Genomic DNA, 23873 nt, shown 5'->3' on the forward strand with positions numbered 1-23873 from the left:
CCAGGGATTGCACAACAATGGGAATGGGAGAAGTAGACACCAAGGATTACACAACAATGGATATGGGGGCACTAGATACCAGGGATTACACAACAATGGGGATGGAGTGGCACTAGACATCAGGGATTACACAACAATGGGGATGGGAGGCACTAGACACCAGGGAGTACACAACCATGGGGTGGGGGAACTAGACATCAGGGATTGCACAACAACGGGGATGGGGGAGCACTAGCCACCATGGATTACCTAACAATGTGGATGGGGGGGCACAAGACACCAGGTATTACACAAGAATGGATATGGGCTCACAAGACACCAGGGATTACACAACAATGGAGATGGGGTCACTAGACACCAGGTATTATACAATAATGGGGATGGGGGTGTGACACTGCCAGCCCAGCTATCTGGAATTTTATAAATAATCATATGTCATCTGTAAATATCAACATGACTCATGTGCTTGTCTTACAAATGTAAGAGAACTATATGTTATCTGTATATTAAACTACTGGTGCAGAAATGTGTGTTGAACACTATTTGTACAGTACTGAGCTTCAAGGATGTATCCACATTGTACCCTACTGGAAAAGAACAGAAATGTATATAAACTATATACCTGTGCAAATGTACGTTTTAATAGTAGATGCTGGAACATACAAAGTTAACTTGCAAAACTTCAAGAAAATAAATTGAAATTAAAGTGTTTTACGATTGTGTTATCTCTCAGTTTCAGCTCAGCAGCAGACACAAGGTGTAGAGCTAGGAGTTTTTGTAAGAAATAATTACTAGGTTTTAAATATAAAAGTGTTTTATTGTGTTATGGCTTCCATGTTCTGCAAACTTCTGTGAGATATGCACTTCTCACACAGAGATGTTAAAATTATGTTAGTATCTGTTAGCCTGGGAACTGAAGTCAGGTGACAAAGAGTGATGTCATCCAAGCTAACCCAGCAGTAATGCCTGATATTAATTTAAGAACTCTCTCAGAGAGAGGCTGGGAATTTTTGTGTTTTGTCTTGGACCTAGAAACATCCACTCATCTGTATTTGCCTTGCTAATAGTAAGTAATTAGGGTTTAGTGATTTCTTTTAGATATAGATAGGAATATAATAAAGGTTGGTTTAGATGTTTTCTGTATTTATTTGAGACTGTCCTGCAATGTTGATTTAAAATCTTTCCTGTGATTCTGAACTCTGAAGTAGCTGTGTTGGATTTTCTGAGTATTGTCTTGTTCTTTTATTATTTATTATTAAATATATTTAAACCTATCTTTGTGGCTGATATTCATGTGACATATTTAAGCTCTTAGACTACTTGCATATGTATTTGGTGACAATGTATAGGCCACTTTTAATAGCCTGGTGCTTGGTCAAGAACTACCATTTGGATAATAGTAACATTACACAGTAGGATTGGTCACCCTTTGTAAGGGCCTTATAGTAGCTGATAAGTAGGGGTTGGTGGCAGTGGTAACTACCTTATAGTCTGGGAAGAAGGTGGCATAGCTAGTAAACCTGTGTCACCTTTCACCAGGAGTGTCTGTGTGTTTGTATATAAATCAAATCACAAAGTGCTTGTGTGTGTGCGTGTGCGTGTGCGTGTGTGTGTGTGTGTGTGTGTGTGTGTGTGTGTGTGTGTGTGTGTGTGTGTGTGTGTCAGCTACTTGGCCAGGGACACGAAGCAATGGTTGGACAGAGAGGGTGTTGGAGGTCTTGGCTTGACCACACAGCTGAGATCTTATCCCCATAGCTGTGCCAGTGGGCAGTCTTATTGGGGATCTAGAGAAAGAGGGAAAAAACAGCCCCCAAATTGACTGTCATCTCTGTGTGATCTTAAGGGAAACTGCACTTTACTGTGTGTGTACTTTCCATCCTCCCATTGTGTACATCTCTCACTGTTGCCATTGTTGAGGATTGAGGCTCCTTCATTACTGGGTCAGTGCAGGGGCATCACATGGGGCATTAGACACCAGGGGTTACACAACAATGGGGATGGGTGCACTAGTCACCAGGGATTACACAACAATGGGGATGGGGGTACTAGACACCAGGGATTACACAACAATGGTGGTTGGTGACACTAGACACCAGTGATTACACAACAATGGATATGGGGGCACTAGACACCAGGGATTACACAACAATGGATATGGGGGCACTAGACACCAGGGATTACACAACAATGGATATGGGGGCACTAGACACCAGGGATTACACAATGGATATGGGGGCACTAGACACCAGGGAATACCCTCTGTGTCTGAATGATACTTATACCATTATGGAGATTGTGGGTGTGGAGGGACAGAAGACACTAGTCCCATGCCATAATAGCACTTAATCCAATATATTGATTGGATGAAAAATAGTAGACACCACACACTAGGGAAGACTGTCTGTGCCTGAATGGCACGTCAAACAGTAAGGGGATCTAGGACAGGGAAACATTAGACACCAGAGATTAATCTAATGCTATATGCCATAACAGCACTTCAAACAGTAAGGTGACTGGGGTGGGGGTGAACCACTAGACTTCAGGGACCTAGTCCCAAAACATGGAACTGAGACCTTCTGTGATGGCCTAGTGCCAGAAAAGGTGAAATCGGGGTTGATTAGTCAACTCAAGGACAGGTAAGTGGACTGTTTTATGTGTGGGTATTTGAATGTGTACTTATCTATATGTGGGAGAGTGATTGGGGGTAGCTGTGCTTACATGATGCACCTGTTGCAATTATCTACTAAGGGAGCTGCTGATCTGCATATCACAGTAGGTACTGTGATTCAGAGACATGGAAATCAGCCCATAATGAGGTATTTCCTCCTTGTGCTTAATATGCTTCTGAATCGTAAAATACCTCATCATGGGAGAAGGGCCTTTTCAGTACAAGTTGTATTGGGCAATGAACCCCTGAGTATATCTTTCAGAAAATGCTTACTAATTTAAAACCTGTTACACTAGCTGGGCCTTCACTATGTATTTATGTATCTCTGCATTTGATAACAAGCTGCCATCTAAGATGGAGAAAGTCATACAAGTGGCTGTAACTGATTGGTGTGTGTGTGTGTGTGTGTGTGTGTGTGTGTGTGTGTGTGTGTGTGTGTGTGTGTGTTATGATAAGATGGAAATACACAGGGCTGTAAATAATGTAATATGGTTAGGCAAAAGTTAACCATTTTAGAATGTTGCAGTAAATGGATCTACATATCATATGACACCAAAATGAGGAAGATAATTTTCTTTTCTAAAGAAGAAAGGAATCACGTTAAAAAAAGACCTATATGGGCAAGAAATCTTTTAGGTTGTGTAGCCTTGTTAGAAATGCTTAGCAGTCAGGCCCAGTTCTTGGTAATGGAGTCTTCTGAATTTTTATTTATTTACAATATAAATGTATATTTTGTTGAAGTTCCACAGACATGCTGTGAACAAATAAAAATATAGAGTTTATATCAATTCTGCTAAGTAAACTATAGCTATGATTAGCTAGTGTATCAAGAAAACAAAATAGGCATGTGTAACGTTTTACACTATAGGATGGATATAGTTTTTCGGCCACAGCTAAGTAAGTGTGCATCTGTTAACACTACAAAGTTACTAATTTAATAAATAATTTAAATAACAGTTTAATAAAGTTACACATAAAACTTGGCTTATTGTACAGAAATAACCACTTTATGTCTCCTTCCACTAGGCTAACCCTTGCCTCTACTTACCTCCTTAACTCTCTACTTTATGGCGCTCCTCTGCTCACTAATATTTCATCCAGTCTCACCTCCAAACTGGAACAATGCTATAACAAAATATCCAAATTTGCTACCAATGCCAAGTCCATCACTCATCACTGCTCCCCCCACCACTCTCTAAATTGGCTTGAACTCCCTAATCAACTTACCTTTCTCCAACTCTCCATTGCCTATAAACTACTGTTCCATCCAACCACTGTCCTGCTCTTTCAAACATTCTTCTACCCTATAACCCCCCTAGACCCCTTAGATCTTCTCACCAAAACCTGATCACTGTACAAAAACCTAACCGCCCAGCTGGCCAAATGCTTTTATCCTTCACCCTTGCTAAAAAATGGAATGCCCTACCCACCTCTCTAAGGTCCTGCAACAACCTAGATAACTTCAAAGGCCTACTTCATTCTCACCTCTATCTTAATAAAATTTGTAACTGCACTCTGCAACCTACACCTTTCAAATCATCCTCCTCCTCCTTCTCTTTTGGCTAACCTCCATTCTCAATTAAACTCTCCTTCGCCTCTCCTAAAATACTAGCTGTATAAGCTACTCATATATTATCTTTATTGATGAATTAGTTACTAAGTCACCCTAGGCTGACCATCTTTTTCTCCTCTTCTCTTCTATATTCCTAATTGCATGAGCAACTAAATTTATCTCCTCCTGCTTTCTTCATCCCAGAATATTTTACTTCATTTTTCTTTTGTGCTGAAACCTAACTAAATCTGTTAATATTTTGCTATGTTTTGCCATCGGACATTACTATTGTAGACTGTTCATAAAATCCTGTTAATCATTGTAAATTATTGTACTACTGTAGACTGTTCTTAAAATCCTGTTTAATCTTTGTAAATTATTTTTTGTCTGAACCTTTTTGTAATAAATACTGTTGTTTTTGTGGAGCTTTTCTCCCCGGACCTCCACTGAAAACGGGCCCCAAAGCCCAGTGGACCTCCCCAGTAATCAAACTGGAATAAATAAATAAATAAATAATTGTATAGGTTATACCTGGTACAAGGGTAAATTTATGCGTTTGTGCCCTCAGCCCCAGGGTGTGAATTTGTGCATGTGCAAATTTTAAGGGCTATGATTTCGGACCTTCTACTATGATTTTTAACACCCCCCCAATATGATTTTGAAAGTGGAGATGTTGAGAGGTATAAATGATACCTTATGCTTAATGATAGCTTGTTTAGTTATTTGTAGAAGCTGTAACGGTAAGCTCTTAGATGTGTAAATAAGCAATTCATGCTCCTTTTTAGTATATAGTTTCTAATATTCCCAACTGAGAAACACGAAAAAACATTCAAGCACAGAAAATTATGAAGACAGTAATGTATCATTAAGAGTGTCCTTTATACAATGAAGCCTTCCAATTGTTTGGATATAAGAGTGGCCTTGAGACAATGAAGCATTCCAAATGTTTGATTATACTTTATGACTCAGTAGCTCAGTGGGCAGCAAACTTTCATTTGATGCAGGGATGTCAAAAGGCTTTGTTCTTGGACTAATTTTACAGTACTGACACAGTAGCATAGTGTAAGGGAGGTATTGCACTCCTAAGTGTGCCATTCTTCATATGACGCATTAAACTGAACCCCCATCTGCCTGAGTTGGTGGTAACTCAGGTTAATGTAAGAGATCCTACAACACCCATAGAAAAAAATAGGGGTATGTACATTAACTCATCAAAAATGTCTTTTAACAACTGATGGAACATAACTTGGTAATAAGACATCTATCAAAATTAAGACAAAAAAGAAATCTCCTGTAGCCCCAGCAACCCAACTCCAAGAATATATTTATGAGTCCCTGACAGAAGATTGACCATTCACAGCAGCAAACATTTAAACACTGAACCGACATCACAGAAAACCTGGAAACTCGAACGTTATGAGCCGTCACTGTGCAGGATCTCTGTACAGTGCAGATTAGACTTTGAACCCCTTCCTCACTGTAGTGTGATCTCGGAGTTTGTACATATAAGTAGCGGGGTGTGAATGGGGTGCAGAGGGGCTTGCTCCCCTGCAAAAAAGTAGCTTTGTGATCCTGGCCTTGCTTTCAAGTTTCTAGATTTTTGTTGATGGGGGTTTGGTGTTTCAATGTTTGGTGGTGTGAACATTTGATCTCTGTAAGGGATCCATTTATACATGTTTCAATGTTTGGTGGTATGAACATTTGATCTCTGTCAGGGATCCATTTATACATATATTACATTACATACATGTATCACATTGGGTACATATCACAAGATCGACAACTTACTTCACCGACAATTCAAATAACCGACATCGCAAATCACGGACGTTTACCAGGTAAGGGATGTAAATTCGCTACTCATGCCTACCATGGTTGCATGACACTGCCACACTTACTAAACCATGGTAGGCATGAGTAGGGAATTTACATCCCTTACCTGGTAAACGTCCGTGATTTGCGATGTTGGTTATTTGAATTGTCGGTGAAGTAACTGTCAACATTTTAAGTTGTCGATCTTGTGATATGTACCCATCACATTACATACATGTATCACATTACACTGCTTCCACTGCATTCAGATTTCTACATTTTCAAGTTTATAAACTTTAACATCTTTCCTTCTATCCCCCATTCCTTTTCTCCACAACCATCTTTTCTTTAAGATGATATATCGTCCTCATACCTATTTTGATTATGCAGTTTATTGCATCTTCTTTGCCACAACACCCATACTGTTGCCATCAATCTCTTATTCATATTGCCTAGGGGAAATTTGTCCAGGGCAATACAGAACTTCTACTTTCTGATTCATCAACTTCACCTTTTTACTTTTTCATGTTTCACATGCAATATTATACCCATCTTTATATTTTCAGAACATTCATATTTATACTGATTTTTATTTTTATTTAAAAAAAACAAAAAAACATTCTCTTCATAATCCAAAGCACTCTGCTTTGTCATTTATTCTTCATTGTTACCCTTACATTTTCTATTCTCCATTGCTGTATATTGTATACTACTTTTCATAATATTAATCACCACAAAAAATCTCCAACACAAAATATTTAAACATTTTTCATTTCTATTTTATTGTTTTTAGCTGCTTCCTTATTATCACTCCATGGCTATATTAATAATACTTCTATACTATTACTTACACCATTCCTTTCTTTCTTTTTGACTTCATTGCTCTTAATTTTCAATAGTTTCACCTCATGATTATCATTTTTCCCATCATCCCTTTTATGATTATCATTTTTCCCATCATCCCTTTTATGATTATCATTTTTCCATCATCCCTTCTTTACCTTTTTACCTTCTCATGTTTTCTGTCTCTTAATATTTCACATACAGTATTTTCCCTCTCAAGCTAATTTTCTTCTCCTTTATTCATACGTTTTTATTTGCAATTTGTTGATTGGCTTAATCCCGCTAGGCCACTGATCTCTTTTCAGAGGATATCTGAGATGGTATCCATACTGACTGGGAGAAATTTGACCAGGACAATAGGGTTCTTCCCCTTCACTCTTTGTTAAGTGCCATGAAATGTTTTACATCCACCTGAGGTCATCCAACTTAGGCAGATGAGGCCTTGGTTTAACATCTCATCCAAAGCATGGAATATTTAATACTCATAAAAGGTGTACAGATGCCAAATATACAACTGGCTGCTTTACATTTAAACCTTCTACTTCTTTCTTATTGTATACAATTCCCCATGTACTTGGAGCAATTCTTGATCTCCCAATAAAATAGAAGAAAATCTCTAACATTTTTCCATTTTTCAGGAAACATGCACATTCCCCAAATATTCCAACATTCCCAATTTATTTGTTTTTAACATATATACTTTCATTTCTAAAAGATAAAGACTAACTTCTTTATTTCATCCAGAATTTCTCACCATTGTTCTACAATTTCTCTGATTTCACCAGTCCTGATTACTAACATGTTTAATATTATTTCCAGTAAAATATGCCACCTTCTTTAATTTATCAAACCTGTTATTTTTTACCTTTTTACATTTAATCCAGCTTTACTTAACCCCCTTTCCATCCTTCTGACAGTTCCTTCCCCCTTACTATATGTTTTTGTTAGGATAGCTAAGCATCTGTATATGAAAGACACACAGGTATTACTACAGGTTTTCCCATTTCCCTTCGTGACTTTCTCGTTTCATCACTACATGTTTGTATTATTGCATTCATCATGAACACAAATAAATACATACTCATTGGATGCTCCTGTTTCACACCTGCTTCAATTTTTATTTTCTAAACAACCATTTACTACATTCCTCACCTAATACATCTCATTAATACTTGTTAAATGCTTTTGTTTTTCTACGCCTTTTATCTCCTAGATTATCCTTCATTGCATCTCAAGTTACTGAATCAAATGTTTTTAATATGTTACATGTAAGTAACATTAATTTTTATTCTCCCTTAAAATAGCATCTATTAGTTATTTTATTATTATAAACATTTCATTCACTTGGTTCTTTTTACTCAATATACCATTTCCATGATGACATATTACAAAGCAAGCCCTAATCTTGTTTTTTATGTCATCTTCATAAATATGTCATAATGGGTATTCCCCGGAGTTATTGGCTTGTAGTTCTTAATACCTTTTTTGACATCTTCCTTCCCTATAAATGTAATCATCCCAGCACATATCTTTCATCTTCTGTCTCTTCCTCTAACCATTCATTCAGACTTTCCACAAATACTTTTCCCCTAGTCATCCCCTTACAATATTCATAATTTATCCCCTTATAATGTGCATAATTTATTTCACTCAACCTTGATGCTGATTCCTTCTTTTCGATCCTCTTCTAATTTGCATTTTGCTCTATCCAAAATTGTCTATATGTTCAACCCTCCTTTTCAGCTTCTTCCATTTTATACATCGTTTCTACAATTTTTCTGCTATCTGTATAATTTCTTCATGTTTTCTACCATATGGTCATCAGCTGCTTCACCTGTCTTACCTTTTCCTCTTTTTACTTCCTTTCTTAAAAGGGTGAATCATCATCTTCATCATTTGCATTTAGAAATATTTCTGTCTTTACCACGTTGTTCTTATTCTTTTTCTCGCAGAGTCTATTTTCTATTTCTCTTAATTTATTATTTCCTTCTTTCATTCCTTTCTCATCACAATGTGTTCACATTCTACTTTACTTCTTCCTTACACTTCTTGCAACTTCCCAAAAAGTCATTTTATATTTGTCTTTAAACACTGACCACCATTTTATCCACCCTTCATAAATGACTCTCGTTTTCATGTGTCGTTTCCATAGTCTATTACCTTCCTCTTTCATTTCTTTCCTTTTTATTTACATCTGCTATTAACAATGTTATTCCTTGCCTTTTTTTATTATTTATTATTTGTTGACCAGGTCAAGTCCCACTAGGCTAATAGCCTATTTTCAGGGGTCAGCAGAGGTGGAATTTATTTTATATACATGGGAAAATGTTTCTTTAGAGCACCTGGAAACTTTTCCTTCTCTTGTGAGTTGAAGCCCGAACTACCACCAACTCAAGCAGGTGGGTCCTCAATTTAATGTCTTATCTGAATAATCAGGAGTGTATTATTCCCTAATGCTACACTGCAGAGTCAGTAATCTGATTACCTGGAATGGGACTAGAACCCATAACCTTCTGGTCTGGTGATTGTGGTACCTGTTATGTTTCTGATAATGCCCAACTCAAATTGCTCTATAATATGAAAAGCATACTTCTTTTAGCTCATCTGCCACCTCCATCATGTGACATGAATACATAACATCATCTAGTATTATTTAAAAAATTCACCTTTTGTACATCCGTTTCTATTTTTTTCTGTTTTCAAGTTTCCACATTGCATCAGTTCTTCTGTCACATTTATATCTTGCATCATGTTTGCCTTTTCTTTTCTTACCTTACAATTTAAATCCCAGTCATTACTATTGACACGTTTACTATCACATGCCTTTTATTTTTAATTTTTCAAACATTTTTTTTTCTTTCTGATATGTTTGTACCCATAAATATTACTGTACCCTCACCCAATTTCTGTTTTTTTTTTCTCAAGTTATATATGATGACCTTTTCTGATTCCACAGCTGTTACACCCAATATTTATACTTCATCTTCTGTTATTAACACCCCTAACCCAGTACAGGGTTCACACCCTAGTGACAGTATAATCTTCTTTCCCCATACCACTTTACTTTGCCAAGGTTAACCTATCTTGTATTCAGCAGACATAGTACATTCATTTTTTTTCTTCTGACACTATTCAAAAATCATCAAATGCCTCACTTCATTTCTTGTACTGTTCACATTTAGTCCCAAAATGCCTATAATACCTTTCCTTTTTGCATCTTTTTTCATCCTGTTCTTATTTTTTCTTTCTCCTTCTTCTGCTTTGTCCAATAAATTTAATTTCCTTTTACTCATGTTGTTCCCCATTTCTAAGTTACAGCCTTCTTCAGTCATCAGCCCACCCTACTCATTTTCTGTTTGTATTTGAATCTCATCTACTGTTAGTCTTTTTTTGTTCTATTATTCACCCTATATCAGCTATTGTACTTCAGTCCTCAGTATTGTTTTGCATACATTGTCTTTCCTCCTCTCACGTTTTGTATCATGGACTCTTTCTTTTTCCAGCTCCAGAAGTATAAACCAAATATTCCATAATTCACTGTATTTCTGGCAAAATCGTGGACAGTTTCTAGGAATCTGTCCTTTGTTCCTGCATGGTCTACATCTTCTTTTTGTACATTCCTGAACCAAATGATTTTCATTGCGGTAATGGAAGCAGGCCTTCCGTTGGCCCCAATAACCAACACTGGGCCATTTTACTTTAACTGTTACATTATTTGAAATATGCTATACTTTTCCATCATCCATATCCAATGTAACCCATACTTCCCATCTGCCTGTACATACATTTCTCTTATCATACATTTTCTTTATATCACACAGTTTATTAGGCATTGTGATAAAAATGTTTTTTTTTTTTTTTCAAATTCTTCCATTTCTGAAGTTCTGAATTGCACAGCTGGTTAAATGTCTTAAATTTACTTCCCAAAAGTCTTCCAACCTCAAATATATCAATGATCTTATTCTCTTAAAGTAAATCATAATGTCAATATATTATTGCCCATAACAGATAGCAGCACTGAGTTTACATCTTAGCCTCACCAACAGTCTTTTTTTTCTGAAGCTGCTGCCCTTCTGCTCCTGGAAAACACCTCTCTTTATGTTGTGCATTGGTTCTTGTTCATTGACTTACATTACAACCCCTCCATCTGTTTTTTTTTTTACTTCAGTTCTGTTATCCACACTACAGGTTTCCAGAGGCATATTTTAAAAATCGATTACTCCAACAGCTAAGCATGCCTCTGTGCCATAGGCCTCTATGTTACACTTTTCTATCATGCTACTGGCTTCATCTTCCAGCTGCTCCAACTCCACTTTGCCTCCTCAATTTCATTTGGATCTTTTTCCTTCATTAAAATTTTCAGTACTTCTGAATCCATACCTGCATTATCCAACTCCATAACTAGGATTTCATCTTGTTCTGTTTCTGCCCCCAAAAAGCAACAGTGTGTAGTTCTTCCTCCATCTTAGAATTCTGCAAGCACTAGTGACAGCCTTCTGGTACCACAGATATTTGAAAAGAGTACTGAAAGTTCCTTGGTACCTTGGCCAAATTCCCCTAACCACCTTAGGTCTCTCCTGAAAAAAGCCATTCGCCATAGAGATTCCTGGTCAATGTAACTAACTAACTAAATAAATAATCCACTAATTTTAACATCCAAATATAATGAAGTGCCTTTTGTTACATTTGTATATTTAATCCTTTCAGTGCCATGGCTACTCCCCTCATTTTGGCTAAAATTAAAATTGGAGAATGTGCAGATTGAGAATGACAGAACAATGCCTCACACTGACCAAATCAACTTGGCAGAATACCTGGTATAAGGAATTAATTTGTAGGTGAGGACAGTGCCATCAGCAAACTTTCCAGAGTGGACATTACGTATGTTATGTTATGGCAGTAGTTGTTACCCTGTGATTATGGCAGTAGCTGTTACCCCATAATTGGGTTCAGGTTTGTGTGTACTGGCTGTGTGAGTATGAGTTACACTTGTGAATATGTGTGGTCATACGAGCAGTTGTATCATGTGTTTGTATGGAAACACATAAATATCTGTTTTTGTGCGAGTATCTGCTATGTGAGTATGTGTTGCAAATTTAATATGTAGTAGTTTATTTTGCACATGCATTATTGTGAATGTGTTTTCTGTGTAGCTGGTACACACGTTAGCAGGTGAATGTGTAATGTAAGTAGTTGGTAGTATGTACTTCCATATTCTTATATTGTTATGGGAAAAAGTACTGCCTTGTGTATATTTACTATGTATGCATTGACATGTGAGTCTGTAAGGTCATGTCAGTAGCTGGTATGTCATTAAGTGCTACCACATGAATATGTGTTGTGTTTTAACTAATTGAGATCTATATGTTAACGTGAAGACACAATGCCTTTTAAGTAGTTGGTAGCATGTAAACATATGTTACCATTTGAATATGTGCTGTCATAAAAGTACTTGGTAATATGCAAGTGTGTATTAAAATGCAAATATAGTCTATCATGTAAGTAGCTGGTACATGAATATTACCATGTGAACATATACTGTCATGTGAGTAATTGACATGTCAACATGCTTTATCATGTGAATATGTGCTGTTTTGTTAGTAGCTAGTATGTATGTATTTTAGTATGTGAGTATGTAAAGTAATGTAATTAGTTGGCATTACATGAATATTACCATGTGAATATATACTGCCATTTGAGTAGTTGATATGTCAACTTGTATGTTCTGTCATGCAATCAGATGGTTATACATACAAAAATAAATAAAATATAGACAGAGAAATACAGATATAGATATGTTATCATGCAAATATGTAAAGTTGTGTAAGTAGTTATTAAGTGATTACTACTGTCTGAACATGTTCTGTCATGTGAGTAGTTGGTATGTAAGTAGATGCTATCAAGTGAATATAGTAGTTGGTATATAAGTATTGCAATGTGAATATATACTGTTGTGAATATTTGCTACATGTGCATTAACATGTGAATATATGCTGCACTGTAAGTAGCTGGCATACACGTTTTAGCATGTTAATATGTAAAGTCATGCAAGTATTTGGCATAATGTATTATCATGTTGATATGTGCTGTCATTTGAATAATTTATATTTCAACATGTGTTAGCATGTGACAGCTGTCATCTGAGTAGCTAGATGTTAGTATGTGAATATGTACTACCCTATGAATAGTATTTTTTCAAATATGTGCTATTCAAAATAACAGGTGCAGAGCCCAATCCAGTACTAGGCAGCCTAAGCAGTTGCCTAGTGCCTGCTGGGTTGTTGGGGGTGGGGGGTGGGTACTGGCCAGTAGGCTGCCACAGCATTTAATTTAAACAAATAAAAAAAAACACATAGATTCTTTAGTAGTGCCAGACGCAAAGTGTGTGTGTGTGTGTGTGTGTGTGTGTGTGTGTGTGTGTGTGTGTGTGTGTGTGTGTGTGTGTGTGTGTGTGTGTGTGTGTGTGAAATGCCCCAGTTAGGGTGGCAGGTTGGTTTACTTGTTCAGGCTCAACCCATGTATCTTGATTACTTGAGACAAGAGCTAGAATCCTCTACATCAACAACCAAACTATGATCAGGGATGTATTTTCAAGGACTGTTATATTTCAGTGCATCTTCAAGGACTCTTGAGTTGCAGTGTGTTTTTCAAGGATTGTTGTGTTGTTGACTCTTCAGTACATTTTCAAAGAATGTTGGGTTTCAAGGAAAGAGGAGCTTACTGCTGCTCATACTAACTGTTTTCAATGTGTAACTGTTTTGTTTAGCAAGTGGCCATCATCAATGTTTGTACTATAAACTTCAAAAGCAATGTTAGTAGCACAACAGATAACAACTTGGATTTAGTTCAGAAGGCTGTAGGTTCTTCTCCCACACTACCTGGATAGAGTTTTGATATTGCAGTGCCCTTTCAGGGGACATGGGAGTGCTGCACTCCTGCCCATATCTTCCTTTGGATGAGATGCCTAGTAATTATAAAGTGTTGTCTGTTTGACAGCCATTCCTAATTGCACTATTACAATTTTTTTCTAAAATGTAACATAGGCAATTTATTCTTCAAGGTCAATAGGAGCTAAATTTGTACTTTAAACAGTGAAATGCAAAGTTGTTTGCCAGCAGCAACCTCTTCATTAGTTATATATCTCTTTAATATGAAATTATTCAGATGCCTTTTACTTATGCCGAGATTGTGTATATTGACCAATATACTGGTGGATTGTAATGACAGAAGTCTGAGTAGTGTTTTGTGGCTGAAATGTTCAAAATGGGTAGTTTTGTGATTATTGGTTCATACATTTTGTTTCATTGTTGACTGGAAAAATGTTCAAAACTACAAATTTAAAATGCAGTCTAATAAGTGCTTCTGTATTATACAAGAAATATAGTTTAATATAATGAGGAAGATACATCAAGGAATGCACGCATGTATGCATGGTCCTAAATATGTGTGCAAGGAGCCTATGGTTTGAAAACAGCCCAAAGGTAAACTTAAACCTCCACTAGCCAGATGCAGTTTTTTGAATGTGAATTTCAGTGCCATTTCAATGAACGTAAGTTTCAATGGCAGAGAAGTTTACTGTTCATGCTAAGTCTGTTTTCATTGTGACACTGTAATTTTTGTTTAGCAAAAGGCTATCAGTCTTTGTGCTTTTATTTCAATATCTGTAATCACTGTAGAAGTAAATAAGAAAACAGTATGCACACTGGCAGGTTTGAACAGGGTTTATGATAACTGGGGAGAAATAGCCAAGTAATAGAACATTGGAATGGCTGGGAGAGCTACTGTGGGAGGGGGACTGATGGGGTGGGGAGGACTGCTTTGGGGGGGGGGATCCTGATCCATTACATTGCCTAGGCCCCTATTTAACCATGATCCTGCTCTGCACAGGTTAGTTATGTACAAATGCAAGAGTTATAGTCTGAAAATCAGAAAGGATAACCTTTCCAATAACGTAACTTTTAAGCCATATTACATATCAGTTAACTGCTAACAATAAGTTGCTCTAACTAGACATACTGAGTTAAAAATTTCATAGGTTCATAGCTGTATACTAGGCTAACAGGGCCGTTACAAACCTAGCAGTGCAATCCAAATGTGACCCACAAATATAATTTATATTTCATTTGTAGGTGGTGATTTACTGACTGCCTCTGTCCATCAGAGACATGGGAGCCAGACTAGAGGTGAATTACTGATTACCCATCCATAGGTCCAAGTTGTGCTTGAACAGGGATAGGGAGAAACTCTGCTTCACATGGATGGGGAGCCTGTACCAGAGAATGGGAATTCTCTGAGAAACATATTTGTCTCTCCAACATGTCCTATTTATATTGCAAGCACAATTCAAGTCTTTAATCCAGTAGTTCTGATGCTTATTGTTTTGCAGATGGGCAAAATATTCTTCTAAACAGAGTCCAGGCAAAGATCACCTCTCAGAAGTCTGCATGATACTGAGTAAAGAGACAGGGCTTTGAGGTTATCAGCGTAGGACATTTTGTTTACTCACTGTATTCTTTTTGTAAAGGAACTTTTGTGGACATTCCAGTTGTTGCATGTGTCTGGTCAGGTACATACCAAAGGGGGCATTATAGTCTATTATGGGCCTGATGAGGGCCAAGTACATTAGTATGATGATTACTCTGGACCTAGATGCCATGCTCTTCCTTATAAGCTGAGCAACATAGAAGGATTTTCTTACTACCTTGGACACATGTTGGTTGAAGGTGAGGTTACTATCTACCTGAGTTTTCAGATCCATGAATAGTGAATCATTCAAGGGTATTTTAATGATGACATACTTACCCAGGGTGGCAGACTTTCCATAAGGTACTGTAATGTATTTCTTGGTATTGAGTTTTAAGCAATGGCTTTGGCACCACATTATCTGTATTAGAACTTCCTGAAGGCTGTTGTCATCTTGGTGAGATTCAGTGACTGTTCCAAGTTTACAATCACCTGCAAACTTGGTCAGGCAGAGACCTTTCACACTGACTTTGAAATCCGAGAAGTAGATGCCAAAGAGTAGTGCACCTAGCACAGAGTCCTGGGGGACTCCACTGGTGATAGGCCTCCTTTTTTACCAATTCTAACCTCCTGCGTCCTATCAGGGAGCCAGCTAGTTATCCAGCATGTTATAAAGGTGTTTTTACCTAGTTCTTTAAGTGTGTTCACGATGCCCAAATGGAGTATTGTATAAAATGCCTTAGCCAGACCTAAGTAGGCAGAATTCACAGGTTTCCCGTCATCGATTGCTTTAGTGACCTTTTCAAAGAAGTCCACCAGAGTCAGTAAGCATGACCTTCCTTTGACAAAGCCAAACCTGGATGGATCAAGTGTTTGAATGTCCCCTGTGTCCTCGTTGATAATTTCTGTGATAATTCTTTCCATGCAAATAAGATTAGTCATACTAATGGGTCTGTAGTTTCTAGAATCTGTTGAAGGACCTCCCTTATGAAGGGGGATGACTACCGCAGTCCTCCATTCATGTGGTACAAAACCTGTTTTAGGATTATAGTTAAATAATGATTCCAGGGGTCCTGAAAAGTCATATTTTAGACTATTCAGGAGGCATCCTGGGATGTTATCAGGGCTCATTGAGGCCGTGTTCTTGGCTTTAGTAAGTGCAGCCAGTACACGCTCCCTAGTCATAGCTGAAGGTGTTATGTTTGAGGGAATTATTGGAGGATGGTTGGGGTGAGAGTGGAGTTAAAGTTGGAATTGAATTTGTCTTCTAACAGGTTTTCTATATCACCAGGCTCAGTGGATGTGGCACCATTAACCACCACTTCAGCACACCTGGGAGGATATCTTAACCTCAAAGTTAGCTTTGTTTGACCTAATTTGCCCTCTTAGTTGCCTAATTTCTTTGATGAGAGTTTTTGTCTTCATAGAGATTACCCTTTCTGATATTTGCCATAATTTTTTTCCCTTTTGTTGGATATCCTGTTTAATTTGGGATGCACCAGGGCAATTTGTTTCTGGGGCTAGTCCTGGGGTACTTCTGGTAGCTACAGCAACTTCTGTGCAGCAACTGAAATGGTTGTAAAGAGTTTCTGCAATTCAACACAGGCTGGTATGTTATCAACATTTCGTGGGGCATTGAATTTTGACAAACCATCACTTGCTAACAGGTAATTTGCCTTGGAATAGTTCCTGTTACTGGTTTTAATGGGATTATGGAGTTAATTTTAATTTTGAAGGAGACAGCTTTATGGTCAGGCCTTACCAAGGAGGACAGGACATTGGGGTGGGGGTTACGGGGTTCGCCCATATTTGTGAGAAGGAGGTCCAGTATGTTAGAACCTCTAGTAGGCATATTCACTGTTTGCTCAAGGTTGTTTGTATTTATGAAGTCCAAGAACTTCTGTGCCTGTAGATTTCAGGCCATGTAGGATTCCCAGTCTATAGAGGGATAATTAAAGTGTCCCATGAGGAGGGTGTTAGTTTGGATGGTAAGTGTTTGCAGTAGGTCCAAGTATGTATTGTAAGCTTCTTGGGACATGGAGGGTGACCTATAGATGGCTAGGATATGGTACAGGATTTTATCTATGGTGACTGACCCCATGGATGGGTGGATGCATCTGCACATGGAAAAACTCCAGAACATCATGCTGTTTGACCACAGTACAGGTATGATTGTTAATGATGTATATTGAGACACTTACACCTTTAGCCCTTGTCTGTGCAGCTTTTATTAAACCTTGTAACCAATGGCAAGTTTATTTAAAAATGTTTGGATTAAGCTTCTACAGTTTATTGTACTTCAGTCTAAAAGTTTGTTTTCTCTTATTAGGATGGCTTACATTATTGGAAAAAATACTTGGATTGAATTGTGGCCAACAGATTCTGAATGCCAACATGACAAGCTTCTGAAAATGTGTACAGATTTCCAGGAGTTTAGTGACACCTTGATGATTTCTGGTTGTCCAAGCTAGCCATTCAATATGGATAGTTAAAACTTTTGTGTTTTGTGTAAAATGTTTCAATGTGTGGATTAAATAGGGTGATAACAGTACCTTTGCACATCCCAGTTATATTCCTTGGACCTCAGTGTGGCTATTTCTAGCAACAAGACTCTAAAAAAGCAAAAACTTTATTACCCTGATGCTTGAACAAACATGAACAAATACAATCAATGTCTATCTGTATTTAGTATTGTATCAATAATGCACTCTATTAAACAAAATTATATTTTTAATCCAACAAGGTTTCTACTTTTTTCTCTTCTGTGTCATTTCTATCTGAGATACGTGGGAGGGTGGCCTAATGGTTAAGGACTTTTCCTTACAGACACAAGGTGCAGGGTTTGAATCTCACAAGGGATAATTGTCTAGTCTTAGAATGGCTCACAAGAGCAGTTAGCCTAGTATGAACCTATATACATTTTAAGGTGATCTAGTGGTTAGGATTTGGTGCTCTCACCACCACGGCCCGGGTTTGATTCCTGGTCAGGGATCTTCAATGGATTTTTTTCTCGGGCAGATAGCCTAGTACCTACCTATGAACCTATAACAGAAAATACACCCCTGGGATCACTTCATTGTCTCTGCTTGACAGAGGATCAGTTAATTAATCAATGGGGCGGCAAAAGCCGACACACTCTGGCTAGGCTTATAAATGCCCTCGGGCAGATAGCCTAGCATCTACCTATGAACATATATAAATGCTTAATGGTTTTAACCAAACTTTGAACTGGGGTGGGCACAGATTTGTGTGGATATAGCTTTGTGGTAGACTGCTGTGTTCTCTAAGAGTTTCAAATATACTCAGTTGAGTTTGTTGAAATGTGCAGATACAGTGGATATGTATGTCCTTATACCATTTTTGCAGCAGAGTTAAATGTGAGTTTTTACACATTCAGAATGGGTGAGGCAAATCACACGGGCATGAGTAGACTGGCAGGGATGGGGGAATATCAGAAAGGCATGACTATTGTCATTTTGGTTTGTTCTACACTTGGACAAGTACAAAATGGATGAGTTCAAACTCCTCAATTTCTGTACCTTGTTATGCAGCTCTGTGGTCACTGCTCGTCCCATCAGAAATCACTAGCGCTATAGGGTCCGTTTCTGTTCAGCCAATGAGCACGACTTTTAAGGATTTTCTTTATTTTCTTCACAGTTGTTTTACCATGGAGTTAGTAAGTATATCAAAGGGAAGGTGTAAAGCCCCTCTTACATATAGGAGGAACAGAAGGGCGTGCTTGCCCTATGTAATTTTTTTTAATTCTTTTTTGCATATAAATAAAGGTTGACCATCTTTTTCATTCACTTAGACCTTCAAAGAGTTTTCTATCAGAGGAATGTAGGGGAAGCTAGTCTGGTTGGTACAAACACATGAGTATGTCAGTGTAAATAGCCTGTTTAGAACAGGTGCACGCCTCAGGACCATGTATAGTCTGTTTGGAACAGTTTCATACCTCAAAACCATGTATAATCTGTCTGGAACAGTTTCATACCTCAGGACCATGTATAGTCTATTTAGAACAGTTTCTTACCTCAGGACTATGTATAGCCTGTTTGGAACAGTTTCATACCTCAGGACCATGTATAGTCTGTTTGGAACAGTCTCATACCTCAGGACTCTCTATAGTCTGTTTGGAACAGCTTCATATCTGAGAACTATGTATAGCCTGTTTGGAAAAGGTGCACACCTCAGGACCATGTATAGACTGGAATAGGTGCATACCTCAGGACCATGTATAGACTGTTTGGAATAAGTGCATACCTCACGACCATGTATAGTCTGTTTGGAACAGTTTCATACCTCAGGACTAAGTACAGCCTGTTTGGAATAGGTGCACACCTCAGGACCATGTATAGACTGTTTGGAATAGGTGCATACCTCAGGACCATGTATAGACTGTTTGGAATAAGTGCATACCTCACGACCATGTATAGTCTGTTTGGAACAGTTTCATACCTCAGGACCATGTATAGTCTGTTTGGAATAGTTTCATACCTCAGGACTATGTATAGCCTGTTTGGAACAGGTGGACACCTCAGGACCATGTATAGACTGTTTGGAACAGGTGCATACCTCAGGACCATATATAGTCTGCTTGAAAGGTATCATAGCTACATGGTTAGCCTAGCTATGATAGTAACATGCCACACAAAACAACTAGTCTAGATGCAATTGTAATCTGCCACACAAACATTTTTTCTTTATTCATTTTACTTTATTTACACACAAAGTGAGCATACAATAACCTCAGGTAGACATTTATATTCTCCTGCTCGACACCCCCCCCCCATTTTGTATTTCGGTTACATATCTCCAATTAAGCCTTTAAGTACCCGAATTCCTAGCCATACATTTACCCCTCGAATCGTACCATATGACAATTTATCTTATTTCTACACCACCTATTTACTATAGCAGTATGTAGTACATATAATATATTCTTATAGTCCATCTAAACCACGTTTCCAAAATCTGTAATATGGATAAGTAATCTACATTATCATACATCACATGTAACAATTTTGCCGTCACCTTTCTCTTTTCTTACAGACTCAACTATTATTTTAATTAACTGAAACAGATTCTTAGTGTTGTTTTTACTTATTCCATCTATTCTTTCCTATAATAAATTTTGCAAAATGTTAGTCATTCTTTTCTGTAAGATTTTCATGACAATTTAATAGTCCGTATTGCCTATATAACACAGACAATGTGAAGATACAATAATCATCTGCCATAACTGATGCCCAGTATCTTATATCCTGCCTGCCTGTCCCCTTTTTATTTGCACAAAAACTGTATTACATCTTCACAGATGCAAATAATACCATGATTAATCCAATCATTCAAACATTGTGCAGACATTTTTTTTTTCTCTTGTAATTCTTTATCAGGATCATACCCTGTGCCATCTGGACCTGGCAAACTTCATTGACATCACACTCTGTTACATTTAATTCTGTCACAGTAATAGGCTTCTCCAAAATGTTTTTCCTTTCAGCTTATGCTTTTGGAACATGCCAGCACATTTTTATTCCTACTGGATGTCGTTTATACATCTGAGTGACATAGCCCAGTATCCATAGCCATTGTGTGAATGTATTACTGGCATTCTCACTGTTAATGAATGAGCAGAGCTATGCTGAGATTCACAGAGGCCATTTACATTAATGCATGGTGGCTATGAGTAAGTGCAAGCAAATTATAATGAGATGTAAATGAGAAATTATGTAAAGCAGCCTTTGCTAATGGCGTTCTTTCACCAACTGGTGATTCATAGTAAAATTTTCACACGTCTGCACATACCTTGTAAAAGGAGTAGCTGTGCCTACTGTGGTTCCTTTGCAATCCACTTAGATGCTTGCCGATCTTGTAAAAATTATTTAAGTTGTCCTTTCTCTGCTTTCTTGTGAAACAACGCCTGCCATCCGCAGAAAGAAAATGTTACGTCACAACCCTCCCCCATAAAGATATACACATGCAGAGTCCAGCCAAGTAAAGTTTTGCTTAAGTAATATTTACACTATAAGGAACACATTCACAATATTAAATAAAGCACTTTGTTAACACATTCATCCTTTCATTAGCCCCTAGCACATTTTTGTAATCAAACTGCATTTTATTACTGTTTAACTGTATTTCATTGCTATTTGCTGCAATTCATTACTGTTTAACTGCATATTACTGCATTTTATTACTGTTCAGCTGCATTTTGCTGCATTTTATTATTGTTTAACTGCATTTTATCATACTGTGAGTTCTGTTTTTGTCTGTAAGTGGTTAGTCTGTGCTTTTCTGTGAGTATTACTGTGTTTTAACTCTTAACTGAGTAGCATAATCTGGAAACAGAGCTGTTTGTTTTTGCCTTCTGTGTTTCTAGCAGCCATCTTGTGTTTGCCTTCTTTGTTTCTGGCAGCTTTCTTGTGTTGGTAGGGACCTATCTTGTCTGCTAGTGAGAGTAGCAGAGCTGCCTGGAACTTGTCTGGCACAAGCTGATTGGTAAAGAGAGCAGGGGCTAGCAGGATTGGCTAGATGTCTTTGTTACTAGAAACTTTTATTTTTTGTGGTGTTTAAACCCCATGTTTGAGCTGGTTTTGGCATCGCACACCACAGCTACTCTGTTTTTAACCCATTGTGAGGTGTTCCAGTTACATATTTTCCCTTAGTAACACTTGTGTGATCACCTAGTACTCACCTTAGACCTTCCACCCTTTATTCCCTTAGCTCTCTCTGGCCTCTCTCTCTCAGATTATATGAGAAATATGGATGGACAATTTCCTACGCTTTTTCCTGCCCGTCTGGTTTATATGGGTATCTTGAGATAGTGTAGCAACTGCCTCATGTACATGAACAACGTTCTACTCCTACCACCTAGGAACACAATTTATGAGAGAAGAACCTAGAGTCTATGCGCTCTCCCTTATAAGCCAGTATATCTGGCATTGAGAAGGTTGTCAAAAAAAACACCACACCTAAAACATCACCCACACTTACACAACACACACCCACATATGCGGAGGTCTTCAACAAAAAAAACAAGAGACCTCTGAGGCAAAAACACACATGAACTCCACACCCCACCACACCACACCACATATAGTCCACACACCTGTGTCTCACAGCCACTAAGGCCTAACCACAAACCCAACATACTATTCATAGGAGACTCCATTGTGAGACACACAGAGGATGGATAAGGAGAAAGTCATGGTTAGTTGTTTGTCAGGTGCCAGAATCCACCATATCACTCATGCACTCAAGTCTCTCAACAAGTGCTGTTATGATTCTGTCACAGTCCATGTAGCATGAATAACTTGAGACGTACCTTCCTGTACTATATGAAAAGAGACATGATCGGGCTCACTGAATATGTTTCCCAGGCAGGTATGTCCCTAACCTTAAGCAGCATTCTACCTCCACCCAGAATGATGCCTCAATACAAACATTAAATAATTGACGTTAATATAGTTTATTGTGTCATTCCAAGAGGATCCTGTACCTGACAGCCTGGGAAGACATGATTGACAGACCATGATGCTTTGCCAGAGATAGCTTGCATCCGTCTTCCTTGTGCTTCAGGCTTCTGGCAAAGGCTCTTACCTCTCCCATAATGCCTTTTTAGGCAATACCATGAGGTCAAAACTATCAACATGAAAATTTCAACAAAACACAAATTAAAGGTCATGCTGCTAAATGCTAGGAATCTAAATGTGAAATTGCACTAATTGCAAGCATTCCTAACTATAGAAGATGCTGACATTTGTGCAGTCACAGAAACCTGGTCCAAAGCTGCAGAGATCACCCCAGCCATACCAAGTTACTCATCCTATCATACATTCAGACCACAAACCTTGGGCAGCAAAGCAAAAGGAGGTGGAGTTTCAATATATATTAAAGACATACACACCTCCAGGCTGGACAAACTGTATGACACACAGGAGACACTCCAGGTTCAGTTAACCATTGACAAGATCCCTATCCAAATTATTGCTAGCTGCAGGCCCCCAACTTTGACTCAAGATGCCCCGTCCACCTATCTGGACCTCTACAAATCTATCAAGATTCAACCTTTTACCCTGATCCTGGGTGACTTTAACTATCCAACCACAGACTGGAAGAACTACTCATGCCCGAACACGAATGCCCAGAGGTTCCTTGATTTTGTCACAGCGAATGCCTTGGACCAGCTGGTCGACATCCTCACAAGAGGTGATAATATGCTGAACTTGGTATTAACCAATATGAGTAACCACTGCTGCATCCCTACAGTGTCATCCTCCCTGTTAAGATCAGACGAGAAAGTGGTCACTTTCGAAGTCACCATCTCCCCGGAACCTCCACCCCCAGCTAGGGTCAAACAATAAAGTCTCCAAAGCTGATTACAACTTCCAGAGGGAAGATATAAACAGCTTCACAGTCTCCTTCCCCTCCATAGGAACTGGCACAAATATCCAAACCTACACCAAAGTACAATACGAGCATTCATATAGCTGCACGGAATCAGGAATACCCAACAAGGCAAAATTATCCTCC

The 23873-nt window shown here is 38.1% G+C and overlaps 2 protein-coding genes across 4 annotated transcripts in view; both read left to right on the forward strand.

Moving 5' to 3' along the window:
• Positions 1-18077, forward strand: part of LOC122787965 (complement C3-like) — a 303087-nt gene extending 285010 nt beyond the window's left edge. Inside the window, exon 8 of the mRNA XM_044054891.1 lies at positions 17668-18077. Coding sequence (XP_043910826.1) covers positions 17668-17809 — 142 coding nt within the window. The 3' untranslated portion in view covers positions 17810-18077. The remainder of the gene's footprint in view (positions 1-17667) is intronic.
• Positions 1-23873, forward strand: part of TRPV2 (transient receptor potential cation channel subfamily V member 2) — a 1022245-nt gene that overhangs the window by 322775 nt on the left and 675597 nt on the right. The gene's annotated exons all lie outside the window — the stretch shown is intronic.

This window comes from Protopterus annectens, chromosome 13.part0, assembly GCF_019279795.1.
Source record: "Protopterus annectens isolate FY-2018-M chromosome 13.part0, PAN1.0, whole genome shotgun sequence".
Classification (NCBI taxonomy): Eukaryota; Metazoa; Chordata; order Ceratodontiformes; family Protopteridae; genus Protopterus; species Protopterus annectens.